General features: G+C 43.4%; 2 protein-coding genes across 2 annotated transcripts; one reads left to right on the plus strand and one right to left on the minus strand.

The window, feature by feature from the left end:
* Positions 1-384: 384 nt before the first annotated feature.
* On the plus strand, positions 385-5749 carry LOC123088070 (methylcrotonoyl-CoA carboxylase beta chain, mitochondrial). Its single transcript, XM_044510223.1, has 10 exons — positions 385-687; positions 793-912; positions 1585-2019; positions 2093-2183; positions 2749-2981; positions 3070-3234; positions 4266-4340; positions 4669-4800; positions 5315-5371; positions 5451-5749. The coding sequence occupies exons 1-10, from the start codon at positions 496-498 to the stop codon at positions 5652-5654; spliced, it is 1704 nt and encodes a 567-aa protein (XP_044366158.1). The 5' UTR covers positions 385-495; the 3' UTR covers positions 5655-5749.
* A 4421-nt stretch (positions 5750-10170) lies between these two features.
* LOC123083066 (uncharacterized acetyltransferase At3g50280) lies at positions 10171-11855 on the minus strand. Its single transcript, XM_044505206.1, has one exon. The coding sequence runs from the start codon at positions 11769-11771 to the stop codon at positions 10335-10337; it is 1437 nt and encodes a 478-aa protein (XP_044361141.1). The 5' UTR covers positions 11772-11855; the 3' UTR covers positions 10171-10334.
* Positions 11856-15671: the final 3816 nt, after the last annotated feature.

Genomic DNA, 15671 nt, shown 5'->3' on the forward strand with positions numbered 1-15671 from the left:
CTAAAATAAATTGCAGCAAATTTCGAAGCAATCGTGCAGAGTTACGATTGTGCTTACGGTCAAGTACGATATCTTCTTGATAGTACATGTGGTAAAGTTCAGTGGGGTGAAGAAAATATCCAACGGCCGACACTCTTCATCCAGCCATCAATATTCAAAGTTATTCATGGGCTACCGTCGTGGTATAGAAAAGGAACCTAAACTAGGAAATTTGGAAAAAAACAATATTTAAAAAATTCAATAAATTAGAAACCAAGTGCAAGTCTGCAGGGGTCCTTATCCACATCTGTCTGCCAGCGCAGCATGGCATCAGAGCAGACGAGCACGAGACTCCCGTGGAAAATACTTTCGAGCTCAATCAATATCCGCTGGAGCTTCCGTGCGGGAGTGTTCCTCCGTCAGTATACAGAGAGGCATCGCACACTCTGACACAGACTGCTCACTCCACTGTCCACCCCCCACCGGCCCATCCATCATCGTCGTCATCCGCCGGAGATGCTCGGCCGACTGGCCGCGCGGCGGCCCCGCCTAGGCAGCGCCCGCGCCGCCGCTGCCTACCGCTCCTCGGCGGCGGCAGCCTCCTCCTCGGTCCTGCCCGACGCGCTCGACCGGAGCTCCGACGCCTACGCCCGCAACGCCGCCGCCGTCGGCGGCCTCCTCTCCGACCTGCGCTCCCGCGTCTCCCAGGTGCGTGCGCGCGCGCGTGCCGCCGGTCTCTTTACCCTTGCATTACCCGACACCTTCCCTCTCTCTCTCTCTCTCCTGACGAGGCGGAGGGCGCTGCCGCTGCAGGTGCTGGGCGGCGGAGGAGCGGGGGCGGTGAAGCGGAACGAGGGGCGGGGGAAGCTGCTCCCCAGGGACCGCATCGACCGCCTGCTCGACCCGGGGGCCTCCTTCCTCGAGCTCTCTCAGGTCAGCCATCGCCCATCAGTGAGACAGACCCCTTTTCCTCCCGGTGACCAGTTTTATCAAGCGACGGCGTTAAGGAAATTGTACTGCATGTTGGTCTGCTCATCCTAGTTATCATCGCTAGTTTGGCCATTGGACTAGCTGCCATTTTGATTCCTGAAAAACGTGACTGAATTTTTCACCCTGCAGCTCTAAAATGTATAGTTTCTTATAGTTACCATTTCCATTTGAGAAAACGGGACCGAGTTTTTCACCCCGCGGCTTTAAAAAGTGAGTGGCCGTTTAACTATTTTTTAGAGTAATCTTTTTTCCCTCGAAGAACACGTAGCTCTATTTTTTGTATGCATCCTGATTTTCTAAATAGCTTTCTAATTTAATAGAGTAGCATGGATTTGACTTATGCACTAGTATATCAACTTTTATAACAGATCTGATCTTTTCTGCAAAAAAGAAAAAGACACTGGATGCAAGTCTCAGTACGATATTCGTTTATGTGAAATAATTGACCAGAACACCATTGTCTTCCCACCCATATCGTTATCCTGCAGCCAACTGCCCCTAACTATTCAGACATGCCATTATCTGGTAGGATGCTTCAGAATAGAAACAAATGTTTTCATAGTTGTCCAACTTGTTGTGGGCTATGAGCTGCTGATGATACTTTTCGCAATAAAGCTTGCAGGATCTGATGTTTACGAGGAAGCATTACCATCAGCGGGAATAATTACTGGCATAGGGCCTGTTCATGGACGACTATGTATGTTTGTGGCCAATGACCCAACTACAAAGGGGGGTACATACTATCCTATCACTGTCAAAAAGCATCTGCGGGCGCAGGAAATAGCTTCTGAATGTAAATTGCCCTGCATATATCTTGTTGACAGTGGAGGTGCTAATCTCCCCAAGCAGGCAGAAGTTTTCCCCGACCGTGATAATTTTGGTCGAATATTCTACAATCAAGCTAAGATGTCCGCAGATGGTATTCCTCAGATTGCTGTAGTTTTAGGTTCTTGTACTGCTGGCGGGGCTTATATTCCTGCAATGGCTGATGAAAGTATAATAGTTAAGGGAAATGGAACAATATTTCTAGCTGGTCCACCCCTTGTAAAGGTTAGTATTTTCTGTCCACAATCTTGACAAATATCTAAATTACATGTCCAAGTCTAAATGGCCAATTCTGCAGGCTGCTACAGGGGAGGAGATATCTGCTGAGGACCTTGGTGGAGCATCAGTGCATTGTAAAATATCAGGAGTCTCTGATCATTTTGCACAAGGTATATTTTAACATAAATTGCTGTATAATACGACTCGAATACTGCTCTTTTAGATATAACAAATGGAGGATCGTCTGCTTAATTTCTTAAAAGATGCATTTCCGGCAAGCTTTTAGTGTAAAAGTTCTGCTTCTTTCTGTTATTATTTCTTTTTCCATGTTCTACATCCACGGTGGTACGCGTCCAGCTTGGTGGTTCCAGAAAAAGAAGTATTAACAAGTACCTTATTAGATGTCGTCTCTGAGCATTCTATGGAGATTGGAGAGTACTGTTTGTTTCTACCCTGATATATTTGATCATGCAAATAGTTTCCAGACCCTTGTTTGTTTCTTCCCTGATATATTTGATCACGCAAATAGTTTCCAGACCCTTGTTTGTTTCTTCCCTGATATATTTGATCATGCAAATAGTTTCCAGACCCTGATATTTTGCATTTTATTGTCACTCATTGGATGTTTCTATCTTAAACCATAGATGACCCTCTTATGTATCATTTTTTTCTAGACATATTAGTTGGATGTTGTTGCGACATCTTAGACATCTTCTGCACTGTAAATTGCAATAGATGAACACCATGGTCTTGCACTGGGAAGGAACGTTGTGAAGAACCTCCATTTGGCCGCTAAAGAAACAAGTAGACACAATTCTGCTTGTGATTACCAAGAACCATTGTATGATGTACAGGAACTTCGCTCAATTGCACCAGCTGATACGAAGCAATCTTTTGACATTCGCTCAATAATAGCTCGTATAGTCGATGGAAGTGAATTTGATGAATTCAAAAAATTGTATGGAACAGTAAGGATTTCTCTTATGCTTGATTATCCTTTGCATTCTGTATTGTGCGTTGTGCAACTCAAATCTGTTTCATTTTGCATTTACGCAGACACTAGTGACTGGTTTTGCAAGGATATGCGGGCAGCCAGTTGGGATTATTGGAAACAATGGCATTTTATTTACCGAGTCGGCACTAAAGGGTACCCACTTCATTGAGTTGTGTGCTCAACGCAATATTCCTTTGATATTCCTTCAAAATATTTCTGGGTTCATGGTATGGCATCTTCTTTACTTTTCAGTTCATTCTTTCATTCCAATTCATGTTCAAAATATTGTCCTTTCCCACCTCGTATTCATCTACAAAACATTGTATTTCCGTTATCATGGAAAGTGGTTTAGCTCGGTTCAATATTTTTTAATTCATGTTCATAAATAAAGTGACCTAATTGATATTGCGAACATCCCTCACCTCACAAGTTGGCTTTTGACGGTGAAAAGACCCTTTATGACACAACAGTTGTTATGAAAGCATGGTTCCAACTTCCAACAGCAGCAACAAAAAGCATGGTTCCAACATACTACCTCCGTCCGGAAATACTTGTCATCAAAATGAATAAAAGAGGATGTATCTAGATGTATATTAGTTCTAGATACATCCATTTTTATCCATTTTGATGACAAGTATTTTCGGACGGAGGGAGTATCTGGCATGATGGAGTCTAGTGTTTGAAGGCCTAATGGACCATGGGTGCCTGAGGGACCATCCATGTATTTTGAAGGGGCATGTCAGCCACATACAGTGGCGGCTACACACAGTTTATGATGTCAAGTTGTTAACTAACACCACAACTGGTGGAGAACACTCATAATTTTTTGTATTCATCACATAACTCATACAATCATCAAGAGTTTGGTTGGTTGACATCACAAGGTCAAAGGTCTAGCACTGCCACTGCACAGAGACCGCCCATCTACAGTAAAGGGGCAGATTGGGGCACAAATGAGTAAAGGGGCAGATTGTTGGAATAGTCCGATATTGGTTGCACGAGGGAAAGAGACCTAAGAACTCTAACGTCACAAGCTAGCTTCTGGGGATGAGAAAATCCTTTACAGTCCAACAATATGAATTGCATACATACTTCCTCCATCCCAAAATAAGTGTCACAACTTTGTACAAAGTTTTACTAAGGTTAAGACATCTTGTCATCAAAGTTGTACTAAGGGGATACTAAAGTTTGAACATAACAGTTGGTTTTATTTTGGAGTACGAGCCTTCTAACCTTTTGCAGTGATAATGTTTAATAGGTTGGGTCGAAATCTGAAGCAAGTGGAATTGCGAAAGCTGGAGCAAAAATGGTTATGGCAGTTTCCTGTTCAAAGGTCAGACATTTCTACTGTTTCCCATTCTTGGTCTTAGTAAACTAGCGGCCTGATCTTGCTTTCTTCCGCATTTACACAGCATGCCACATGACATAGCATGAGTAGAGCAGAGTAGCACTTTGGTCTATTTGTTTTCTTTTCTTTTTTCTCTCTTTCTCCTTTTAGTTTTTCGTATGTTCTCGTTGGGTATCATATCTAGCCTACCCCAACTTGCTTGGGACAAAATGCTATTATGGAATCTATAGCTAGTCCTGTATTTTTATCTACATCTAAAATTCTATAAAATTATATGGATAGCATGACCCTATATATCTATATTTCTGTACAGGTTCCTAAAATTACCATAATTGTCGGTGGAAGTTTCGGTGCTGGGAATTATGGAATGTGTGGACGTGCATACAGCCCGAATTTTTTGTTCATGTGGCCAACTGCTAGGATATCTGTTATGGGTGGCATTCAGGTAAGACCTTTGGACCTGTCATTGGCTTCAAATTGTCTTACTCTTTTACTAGTATCATTACCTGGTAAGGATGCCACAAATGTAACTCTTGGTATCAATTCCCTTGAAGCCTAGGGACATAGGTTATTAGGCAGCATTAGTAGTCCAAAATGTGAAAAATCTCAGCTGTTACTCAGCTGCAAACAAAAGTAGCCAGCATGCTACACTTTGTTGCAGAAACATTGTGCACGGTTGTTAGAAACATTTCCGTGAGGCGCAACCAGGCAAAACAAAAGCAGAACGGCGGAATACCACTGTGAAAGCAAAGCATGCTCTCAGTCCATCAAAATACTTTTTTTGGGTGTCTCCTAGGCATGTGCACTGGACATTAAGAGGGAAAGCTGCGGTAGCATATGCCGATCATGTTCTTGTACACGTAAACATATTTGCACTGGTTTCTTATGGGTATGCTAAGCCTCAAGCAAGAGCCAAGCTACCACTGGTTTTAACACATCTTTCTCTTGAACCTTTTCAGGCAGCTGGTGTTCTCGCCCAAATAGAGAAGAACAACAGGAAAAGGCAAGGAGTGGAGGTATAGTGCATCATTTATATTGGATTCAGTAAACATAAAACAAATACTGGTAGAAGATGAGACTTTCTTTGTTATGCAGTGGACCAAGGATGACGAAGAAGCCTTCAAAGCCAAAGTCGTCGAGGCTTATGACAAAGAAGGAAGCCCGTACTACTCGACCGCTAGGCTTTGGGACGACGGGATCATAGATCCCGCCGATACCAGACGGGTCCTAAGCCTTTGCCTCTCTGCTTCGGCCAAGCCGGTTCCAGAAGACACGAAATATGGCGTGTTTCGAATGTAATTATGTAAATCGTGTATAGTACACATGTCACAGCCCTGTAAAATAAAACTTGCTTTAATGCTTCCAATATGAATTGAAATGAGGTGCTTATTCAAGGCCTGTTTCTAGGGGGAAATTTTGTTAGCCCTGCTGTATTGATTTTGTCCATGTGCTTTTCTAGTGCTTGGAAGGGGCTGAAAGGCGTCTTGCTCGAGAACGAACTTCACATTGTGTTGTGTGAAAAGAAACCAGCGCGTGTAGATGCTGGTTACCATGTGCACTATTCCCGGGCGGGGGTGCTCGGTCTGTTGTACTTTTATACTCTTAATTGTTTTGAATGGATGTAAAAAAATATTGTTTTGAATGGATATACCTGGCCTCATTTCGTCAGTGTACTGTGCAGAACGGGAAGCGCCAAGGCAAAGCCTTTAATTACTTCTCGTGAGCATTTTCCTCAATTTCTCCGCTCACTCTCATTTTAACTTCAACTTTTTCCCCTTGTTTTATTTTTTTTCTTAACATTTTTTAATTTTTATAGTTTGGCACTTCATTTTTTATTTTTTATTTTTGTTTGTGTCATTTGCAAAAAAGTTGTTTGTTCTATTTATTTTCTTATCTCACATTCTGAGTTTTAACTATGCCTTATTTGATCCATCAGCCATCAGAATGATTTGCGTCAGGATCCATGTAGGTTATCCAATAAATGCTACGTGCGGCCCATTGTGACCCTTTTTGCAATATTTTTTTTTTGTTTTTTCCTGATTGTCCGTTAATGATGCTCATGGCCCATGATGACTTTTGCTTTTTTTTTATTAGAACCTGGATCAATGGGCAGCGGTCGTTCATTCGTCTTTTTTTTCATTTTTAAGCGGGGATCAGAAGTGCATGTTTTCTCTAGGATAGCCGCAGTTGCAAGTTTTTCAAAGGTCGGTCACAACTGCAAAAATTTCTAGGGTAGTCGCGATTGCAAGTTTTCAAGGCCGGTCGCAACTGCAAGTTTTTCTAGGGTAGTCGCAATTGCAAGTTTTTGAAGGCCGGTTGCAATTACAAGTTTCTCTAGGGTAGTCATAACTGCAAGTTTCGCTAGGGTAGTCGCAATTGCATGTTTTCAAGGCCGGTCGTAACTGCAAGTTTCTGTTAGGTAGTCGCAATTGCAAGTTTTTGAAGGCCGATCACAACTGTAAGTTTCTCTAGGGTAGTTGTAATTGCAACTTTTTTTGCTGATTGCAACTGCAGGCTTCTCTAGGGTTGTCATAATCGCAACTTTTCAAGGCCGGTCCCAACTGCAAGTTTCTCTAGGGTAGTCGCAACAGCAAGTTTTTGAAGGCCGGTCGTAATTGCAAGTTTCCCTAGGGTAGTCGCAATTGCATGTTTTCAAGGCCGTTCGTAACTGCAAGTTTCTCTATGGTAGTCGCAATTACAAGTTTTTGGAGGTCGGTCGCAACTGCAAGTTTATCAAGGTGGTCGCAACTGCACGTTCTCTCCTTTTCTTTTTCGTTTCTTTCCTTTTACGTATTATTTTTCTTTCTTCAAGTTTTGATCTTTTTTAAAATTGTTTGGCATTTTCAGGAAATGTTTGTAAGTTTAAATAAATGTTTGTGTTTTCCACAAATTGTTCAAAACTTCAAAAAAAATTCTGTTCTTAAATTTTATTCAAAATATCTGTGAATTTAAAAAATGCTCACACTTTTTCAAGTTTTGTTCAGAAATTGAAAAAAAGGTCCTGTTTTCAAATGTTGTTCACTTTATTTCATTTTGTTCACATATGCAAAAAATTTAAGGGATTCTCAAAAAATGTTCTTTTTTTAAAAATCTTTTCACAAATTGAAAAGAAATCATGTTTTCAAATTTTGTTCGTGAATCCAAAAAATATTTGGGGAATTTCAAATGATTTTCTCAAGTTTTTAAAAAATAAAAAAATTCAAGAAATGTCAGAAAAGTACTAAAACTGTTCGATTTGTCGTGATAGATAGCTCTTTAAAGTTTCATGGTTTTTATTCATAACCAACGCCCATCTGCTGTAGACAGTAGTGGCTTGCAACACGCTTTCAGCATTGCTAGATTAGATTAGATCGTGAGTTCAAGATCTCGTATAAGTGCTTATTTTTTGGCATTTTTTTATGACCCACGTGATACAGCGCTGCATCTGCCAATGGGCCGGCTTGTTTTAACACCCAATGACTTGTGTACAGGCCGAAAAGCTCAAATGGGATGTGCCGGAATTATAACAAATTTGACAGCTGGATTTATGAACAATTTGACAGCTCAATACTTGTTCATAAATTCAAATAATGTTCGCACCACTGGGCTGTGCTGGATTTCGGGAGCCTGTTTTCGGAGGAACAACGCACAAACGGGCTGGGACAACAGGAAAAGGGGAATTCCCTATTTGCCGCTCATTGCGTCGAAATGTCGGCGCAACGCACAGAACTGGCGATCGAAGCGCTCACGTGGGCCGGCCCGTTAATCAATTGGGGCACTTCCGGTTTTGGGAACCTTCTAGAGGTTCCCAGCCCGGGTTTTCTGTTTTTGGGAAACTTCTAGAAGGTTCCCTGAACCGTTTTTTTCTTTTCTCGATTTTTCTGTCTCTTTTTTTTCTCCTTTTTATTTCTTTTCTTTTCCTTTTCTATTTCTTTTTGTCGTTTCCTTTGCATTTCAAGTCCATTTTTAAAAAACAAATCAGGTTTCAAATTTTGTTCACAAACTGAAATTTTTTCGCACTTTTCAAATATTTCCAATTTTGTAAAAAATTTCAACCTTTCAAAACTTGTTCATAAATTCAAATAATGTTCGCATTTTCAAAAAATTGTTCGGGCATTTCAAAAATTGTTCTCATTTTCCAAAAATTGTTCGGAATGTTTTTGTTTATTTTTTTGGAACTTTTCAAATAATGACCGGGATTTTTAAAAAATGTTCATGTTTTCAGAAATTGTTCTTGTTCCCAAATTTTGTTCACGTATTCAAAAACTGTTCAAGCTTCAAATTTGTTTGGAAATTTTAAAATTGTTCTCCGTTTCTAATTTTGGTCTAAAAATAAAAAATATCTTCATGATTTTCAAAATTTCCTATTTCTGTTTCTTTTCTTTTCTTCTTTCTTCCTTTTCAAGTATTTATTTCCCTTTTTCTGCTTCTTTTTCTATTATATTCTTCTTTCTTTCTCTATTTTTATTTTAGAAAAGTTTGAATTCAGAATTTCTGAAATTTCCTTTTTTTTTCAATTTTGTTCACAAATTTTGAAAAATACGTTCCAAATATGTTCAGGATTTTTTGAAAAGTTCATGTTTTCAAAAAATGTTCCTGTTTTCTGAAATTTGTTCACAAATTCAAAATAGGTGCAGGAGTTTTCCAAAAAAATTTGTGGTTTGAAATATTTTTGAATCCCAAAAATTGTTCCTGTTTTTCAAATTTTGTTCACTGGTTAATAATCATTTGGGAATTTCAAAAAATGTTTAGGTTTCAAAATTGTTCAAGGGGCTTCTATATTTTCAAGAAACGGTCACTTTTTTCAAAATTTGCTCTCTTTAGTAAAAAAGAAATTTGAGTTTTTTTTTCACATTGTTAAATAAATGTTTGCTTGTACTAAAAATGTTTACAATTGGAAAATATGTTAAGGATTCAAAAAATATTGGTTCTACATTTTTGTTCGGGGTTTACAAAAGTGTTCAAAAGTTCAGAAAAGTTCCTGATTTCTCGAATTTTGTTCACAAATTGAAAGAAAGTTCATGATATTCATAAAAAGCTTGCCTCTCCCTAATATTGTTTACAGTTTCATAAATTGTTCACATATGCAAAAATTGTTTGCTTTTTAGATTTTGGTTCAGAGTTTCACTAAATGTTCCATTTATTCCAAAAATGTTCGAGTTTTGGAAAAATGTTAATGTTTTCAAATTTGTTCAAAAATTTCCCTCTTTTCTAAAATATGTTCAAGATCGATCAAAAATTGTTTGACTCTTCCACAAATTGTTCGCTTTTCTAATATTTCCAACTTTGTTAATTTGTTCACAATTTTGAAATTTTTTTTATTCAATAAATATCCGCTTTCCTAAATAATAACGCATTCAAAATTCTCAAAAGAAGAAATAGATCTGTCTCCTTTTACAGTTATTATAAGTGGCGCTGCAACATTTAAACAGCAAAATTATGTATTGCAGTGGTTATGTACCACTTCTTGACCACAGGAGGTGCTGAGTTCGAAACCTTATGAGTCCATCTCTTTTAGGAATTTTATGCTAGTCCCGCTACTTAAATGATTGCGCTGCGAAATTGTCACAAAAGGTGTTCAACTCCAGCGGCATGGTTCCTGAATAGACGAGTAAGCGTTGCGAGTTTGAGCCCAACGCGAAGCGCGAATCGTTTTCTCTAAAATAAATTCGCTTTGCGGGGTTGGCTACCTGGACCAGCCCGTTGGTTCGACGCCTCTGTGAAGCTTCACCAGTTTGCCGCATAACGCGGCACATAGGAGGTCCCAGGAAAAGGACCGGGACAACTATCACGTGACATTTGCTCAAAAAAAAATAAACTATCATGTGACATCAGCATACATCAGGTGAATGAGACCATATTATAACTCAGCTACATGAGTTCTAGGCACTCTCTTTATTATTTGCTGGTGCTAGTGCCATGAATAGAAAATGAACAGATCCGGAAGTTTTTCTGAGAAAAAAAAGAGTAGCAGACAGAGTGGTGACATGGACGAAAGATTCAAGGCTTCTTCTCCGGCGCCAGCACCGGCGTGTCCGGGGTCACGGCAGCCCATAACTCCTCAATCTCCTCGAGCGCCGCCATGTTCTCCGGCGTGAGCGTGAGCTCTGCGTCGATGCTCCCGCCGCCCTCCCGGCCGGGGTACAGCGACGTCTTGCCGTCGAACTTGTTGGCCCGGCCGCTGCGCGCCGCCACGGGCCTCCCCCAGCCGAAGTCGCAGCCGTACATGTCAAACCGCGGCGAGCTGCCCATCAAGGTCTCGGTCGGGTCGAAGAAGCGATGCGTGTACACCATGGGCTTGGCCGTCCACGCCGCCACGCGCGCCCTGATGGCCGCGTCCGTGTGCGCCGCCACGGCCCGCCCCACGGCCGCCGTCGCCCACCCGTGCCCGCGCTCGAGGAGGTCCGCGGCGCGCGCCGGCTCCGTCCCGATGGCGTAGATGGTGTTGCCGAAGTACTCCCTGGGCAGCTCCGGCCGCAGCCGCCCGCGGTTGTTGATGGAGGCGCGGCACACGGTCTCCTGCTCCGGCGCCAGCCGCCGCGCACGGGTGATGCAGCGCCAGAAGAGCGAGGACAGCGCCTGGAACCGCGTCAGGGCGGCGGCGCCGGCTGCGTCCCCAGCGGCCAGGAGCTCCTCCCGCGCGCGCTCCTTGAGCGCCGCCAGCGAGTCCGCCGAGAAGTGCAGCATCCGCTCGCGCAACGCCAGCGGGGGCGCCCGCTCGACGAGCTCCGACACGTCGGCGCACGGCAGCACGGCCGGCCCCGCCGCGCCGCCGTCCGGCGACCAGCGCTCGAACGAGGGCTTCGGCGTCGGGGGCGCCGGGGCGAGGCCGAGTCTGGCGCGCGCGAGGGCCGCCCAGCTGTTGACGAGGTCCCAGAAGGCGGTGCCGTCGGAGAGCGCGTGGTTGTAGGCGAACCCGACGAACACCCCGTCGGCGAGGTCGGTCACCTGGACGGCGAGCAGCGGCTGCTCGCGGCCGCCGTAGTTGACGGCGTCGGTGAGCTGGAAGAACTGCGCCAGCACGTCGCGCGGCACGTCGGCGTCGGGCGGGACGATGCCCGCCATGGCCACGCCGTCGGCTACGGCGTGCACGACCTCCACGCCCTGGCCGTCGCAGTCGATGTGGACGGAGCAGCCAACGACGGCGCCGGTAAGTTCGTCCCTGTGCTGCTCGGTGGCGCAGCGGCCGGCAACGGGGTAGTAGTAGACAAGCGCGTCGCCGAGGGCCGCGGCGAGGTGGTCGACGACGCCGGCGGCGGTGGAGAGGGCGGATGCCGAGGAAGAGGGTCTGTGGAAGAGGAGGCCCTTCTGGATGTAGTTGGCGGACAGCATGGCGGCGTCCCAGGAGGTTAGCGGGATGCGCTCGCGCGGGCGCGGCGGCGGCGCCACCGTGCGCGATGACACCACGCGCACCATGGACGGCGACGGCGACGGCATTGCGCTTGTTTGGGGATAAAGATTAGTAGCAGGTTTGTTGCTAGCTGCAGGCTGGACAGTGTACAAATTGGAGCAGAAATTTGTAGGGGTTGCTAATTAACATTACTGATTTGGTTGGTTGGTGGCGGTAAAAAAATTGGACCTTTACCAGGCCAGCCAGATCAATTTCATTTTTAATTTGGGCACATGATATCTACAGATACGCGCATTGCTTAGCAATTCTATTTTAGCAAATCAGTCAGATTTCACGTGTGGAGTGAATCCTCCGTTTCAAAATATAAAGTATATTGTTTTTTGAAACGGCAAACCTCTCTAAGTTTGACGAAATTTATAAAGAAATATATTAATATACATAATATCAAATGGGCACCATTAGATTCATCCTGAAATGAATTTTTTATTTTATACTCCCTCCGTCCGGAAATACTTGTCCAAGTAATATTTGTATCTAGATGTATTTTAGTTCTAAACTAGAAGAACGTCCGTGCGTTGCAACGGGGCCACATTAACTTTAAGAGTTCAATATTACGACATTGGCGATTTTTTTTACCATCAAATCCTCACACACACACACACACTCTCCCTCCCTCTTCCTCACTCTCTCTCCCCCTCTCCCTCTCTCTAACACACACACATATCCATCTTATTGGGTACGGGACCATAATTCATCTATTTCACACACACGCGCTAGTGCATAACAATATGGATTATGTGTATTATATTTGCCACCAGAACTGAGGGAATTAACTTTAAGAGTTCAATATTCTGACCATGGGATATTTAGGCTGGCGTATATGGGAAATCAAAGCTAAAAATGACTCAATGAGTTAGGGATACATCAATAAATATTGTAAAAAGTGATAAAAACAAATCTGCAGCAACTGCGACCCCACGAACTCGTATTCGCAATGAGCAAGTTAGTGAGGCTGCCACGGTAGGCTAGCACCAAGGGACAAGGGCAATAGCCGCCTTCCCATTCAACCTACTGATTCTGCTGGCGCTACTTTCATCCTAAGCCCATGAGTACCGCTAGTGTGTTGCCACGTACGGAGAAACTACGAACTGAAATTTTCATCCAAATCATGAAAATTGTTAATGTTCCTCTCCTCTCCCATCCCTCGTGTGAACATACCCAATTCGTGGTTGGCTCGCTACATTCAGCGTAGCTCTGATGTGCACTGCCCTCGCTCTTGATTAGTTGCCGCAGTGCCACGCATCTACGCCAACAAGCTGGTGAAACAAATGCAAATGTTACACTGAGTCAAAATCAACCATCCCACAATTATAACAATAGAAAAGATAATAACCAAAATTTAACAAAAGAACTACTGCTTGGCTCCCAGATCCATCTCGATAGCCCTTGATCTGGCTGCTAAGCTTCTCCTAGCCGCCTCAACATCATGTCATTACCAAACATGTAGTGGATGCCTAGTGGGACAAGGATTAAGAAATCACATGAGGTGAAAATACGATGGCTGTCAATTCCATAAGACGATCCAAGTAATTTGACAAAACAGATCGGGAGCATCTTGTATAATCTCAAAAAAGCAACTAAAAATATGAGAAATGAATTGATGAAAATCATCCCCTGCTCTCATTCATGCTTGCTTTTGTAATGGGAGGCAAGGAATGGAGATACCGGGAGAAGAAAGGAGCACATGGACGGCAAGCCTCCACCACCGGCAAGTGGGGTTGCTTCACATCCAATCTCCACGGCCGCCGCCTCCATGGGGACGAACTCCCTTGTTCACAACCGGGCTCCCAATCGGCCGCTGCCTCGCCGACCTTGACGACGAAGTAGTCCCTCCCTTCGATCCCATTCGCAACGGAGGCAACACCCATCCCAGCGGACGGATCCGCGGTGAGATCCCTACTGGATTGTGGTCGTGCCTCCCCAAACCTCACTGCGGGACACATGAGAGGGTGTCGTTGCCATGGTCAGGCTTGGATGGGGAAAGGAGGCAACATAGCAGCAACGGCGCCTTCGCCGGGATTGGTGGCGATGACGGCAGCGAGCGAGCGGGAGGACGGCAGCGGCGAGAGAGTAGGAGGGTGGTGGCGGCAGTCCATCGGCTGCCGTGACGTGAGAGGAGGATGGGGATGGGGCTGCGATCTGGACGTATGGAGCGGTCGAGAGGAGGGGAAGCAGGCGGCTGGGTTTTTCCATCGAACGGGGTTTGGGGGAGGTCAAACAAGAGGTTCTTTTTTCGTGCGGGAGGCAGAGCAACGAGGGTGGACGTAGGGAGACGGGACGCGGTCGGTTGGCAGGAAAAGGAAAGCTATGCATTTTTTTAGGCAGTAGAGATGATTGATGATAAGAAAGGGAAAATCACATCAATATAAGGAAATATCCCATCAATACTTGATTGATTGTTATTTATTTTTTATATGGTAACTAATCTGATGGGTTTATGTGGGTGGTCCATCAATACTTGATTGATTGTGATTTATTTTTTATATGGTAACTAATCTGATGGGTTTATGTGGGTGGTGAAGCGAAAAGGCAAGTGGGAGGGAGACGAAATAAAACCAGCAAAATAGAACCAACGAAAGTGGTGAGACGAAAAAACCCAGCGAAAAATAACCGGCAGACTATTCACCAACTGCTCCATTAGTAATAGAGATACATTCATTTGTATCAATTTCTATGACAAGTATTTTCGGACGGAGGGAGTATCATTTAGTATTGTTGATGGCAATATTTTTGGCTTTGAAATTGGTCAAAGTTAAAGAAATTTGACTTTCAAAAACCTAACACACCTTATATTTTAGAACTGAGGGAGTATTTGGTTTGGCGAGTGCGGGAGTGTGTTTCCTTTTATTTATAATGTGGTGTTTTGATCGGCTTCCGGCAGTGTGATTCAATGCTACTATATTGTGCTACAATATTGCGTTGGTACTTCTTTTTTGTAGGTGGTGAGAGGGTGCATGGTATGATATGTTTTATAGGCCAACTCCTCGCGACTGATATTAAAAATCATTGACCCGTTCAAAATTATGAATCAAATCCAAAATTAAACACCTCAATCAAATGGGATGCTTTAAAATTAAGGAGCATAATGAATTGATTTTTTTAATAAAATAGCTCCTTCAAAAACTGTTGAGATGACCCAATTTTAAATTAAAGACCTCAATTGAATATGAGACCTTAAAAATTAGGGAGCATAGTGTATTTATAGATTCCAATCAAAAGGGATGTTGTACTGAATGGTTAGATGTAAGTACCACTAGAATCCTTTTTCTTTTTCTTTTGAATTGGACGGCACCAGAATCTGAGAGAGATAGACTACGAAATTTCACATCCATGATTAATTAACTGTAGTATTACAACATTACTCCAGTACGAAGGTGTGCATATGCATGTGTAGCTAACTACTACTCCTTCCGTTTCAAAATATAGGACGTTTTGACAGTTCAAATTGAACTGCAAAACCTCATATATTTATGAACAGAGGGTGTAGAAAATTTCATTGCAACATAAATATATATTAGTGCAAGTTATATAAGTTTTCATCCTTGTGTTGATTTCACATGACACGTGTGTACATTTTCTCGTCCAAGCTGCATGTGTCCATTTTTCACAAAAAAATAAAAAGAAAGGCTGCGAGTGTCCATAATATTGGCAAAACCCAGATAAATCAATGTAATCAAACACATCGTCTAGATTGACTGTTTAACTCAGAACATGCTAGTACAAATATGAGTATTGGAGGCGTTAAAAATCTCTATCCACGTGAGGTGGGTCTTGTCGAGAAGCCACCTCCTAGATCAGTAAATGAGTAATCCCTAGCGAATATAAACCCTCGGAAACTGAACCGTTGCGCTGTCCCTTCTCCAACCCCCCCCCCCTCCCATGTAAGCAGCCACTGTATTTCTCCACCATCGGCTAGTCGGCAAATA

This window comes from Triticum aestivum, chromosome 4A (assembly GCF_018294505.1).
Source record: "Triticum aestivum cultivar Chinese Spring chromosome 4A, IWGSC CS RefSeq v2.1, whole genome shotgun sequence".
Taxonomy (NCBI): Eukaryota; Viridiplantae; Streptophyta; class Magnoliopsida; order Poales; family Poaceae; genus Triticum; species Triticum aestivum.

Excerpts from the sequence above, each read along its gene's own strand:
- LOC123088070 (XM_044510223.1), top strand. The coding sequence starts at position 496 with ATGCTCGGCCGACTGGCCGCGCGGCGGCCCCGCCTAGGCAGCGCCCGC. Across the intron at positions 2,020-2,092 it reads CTGGTCCACCCCTTGTAAAG|GCTGCTACAGGGGAGGAGAT; the intron begins GTTAGTATTTTC and ends CCAATTCTGCAG. Across the intron at positions 4,341-4,668 it reads TGGCAGTTTCCTGTTCAAAG|GTTCCTAAAATTACCATAAT; the intron begins GTCAGACATTTC and ends ATTTCTGTACAG.
- LOC123083066 (XM_044505206.1), bottom strand. The coding sequence starts at position 11,771 with ATGCCGTCGCCGTCGCCGTCCATGGTGCGCGTGGTGTCATCGCGCACG.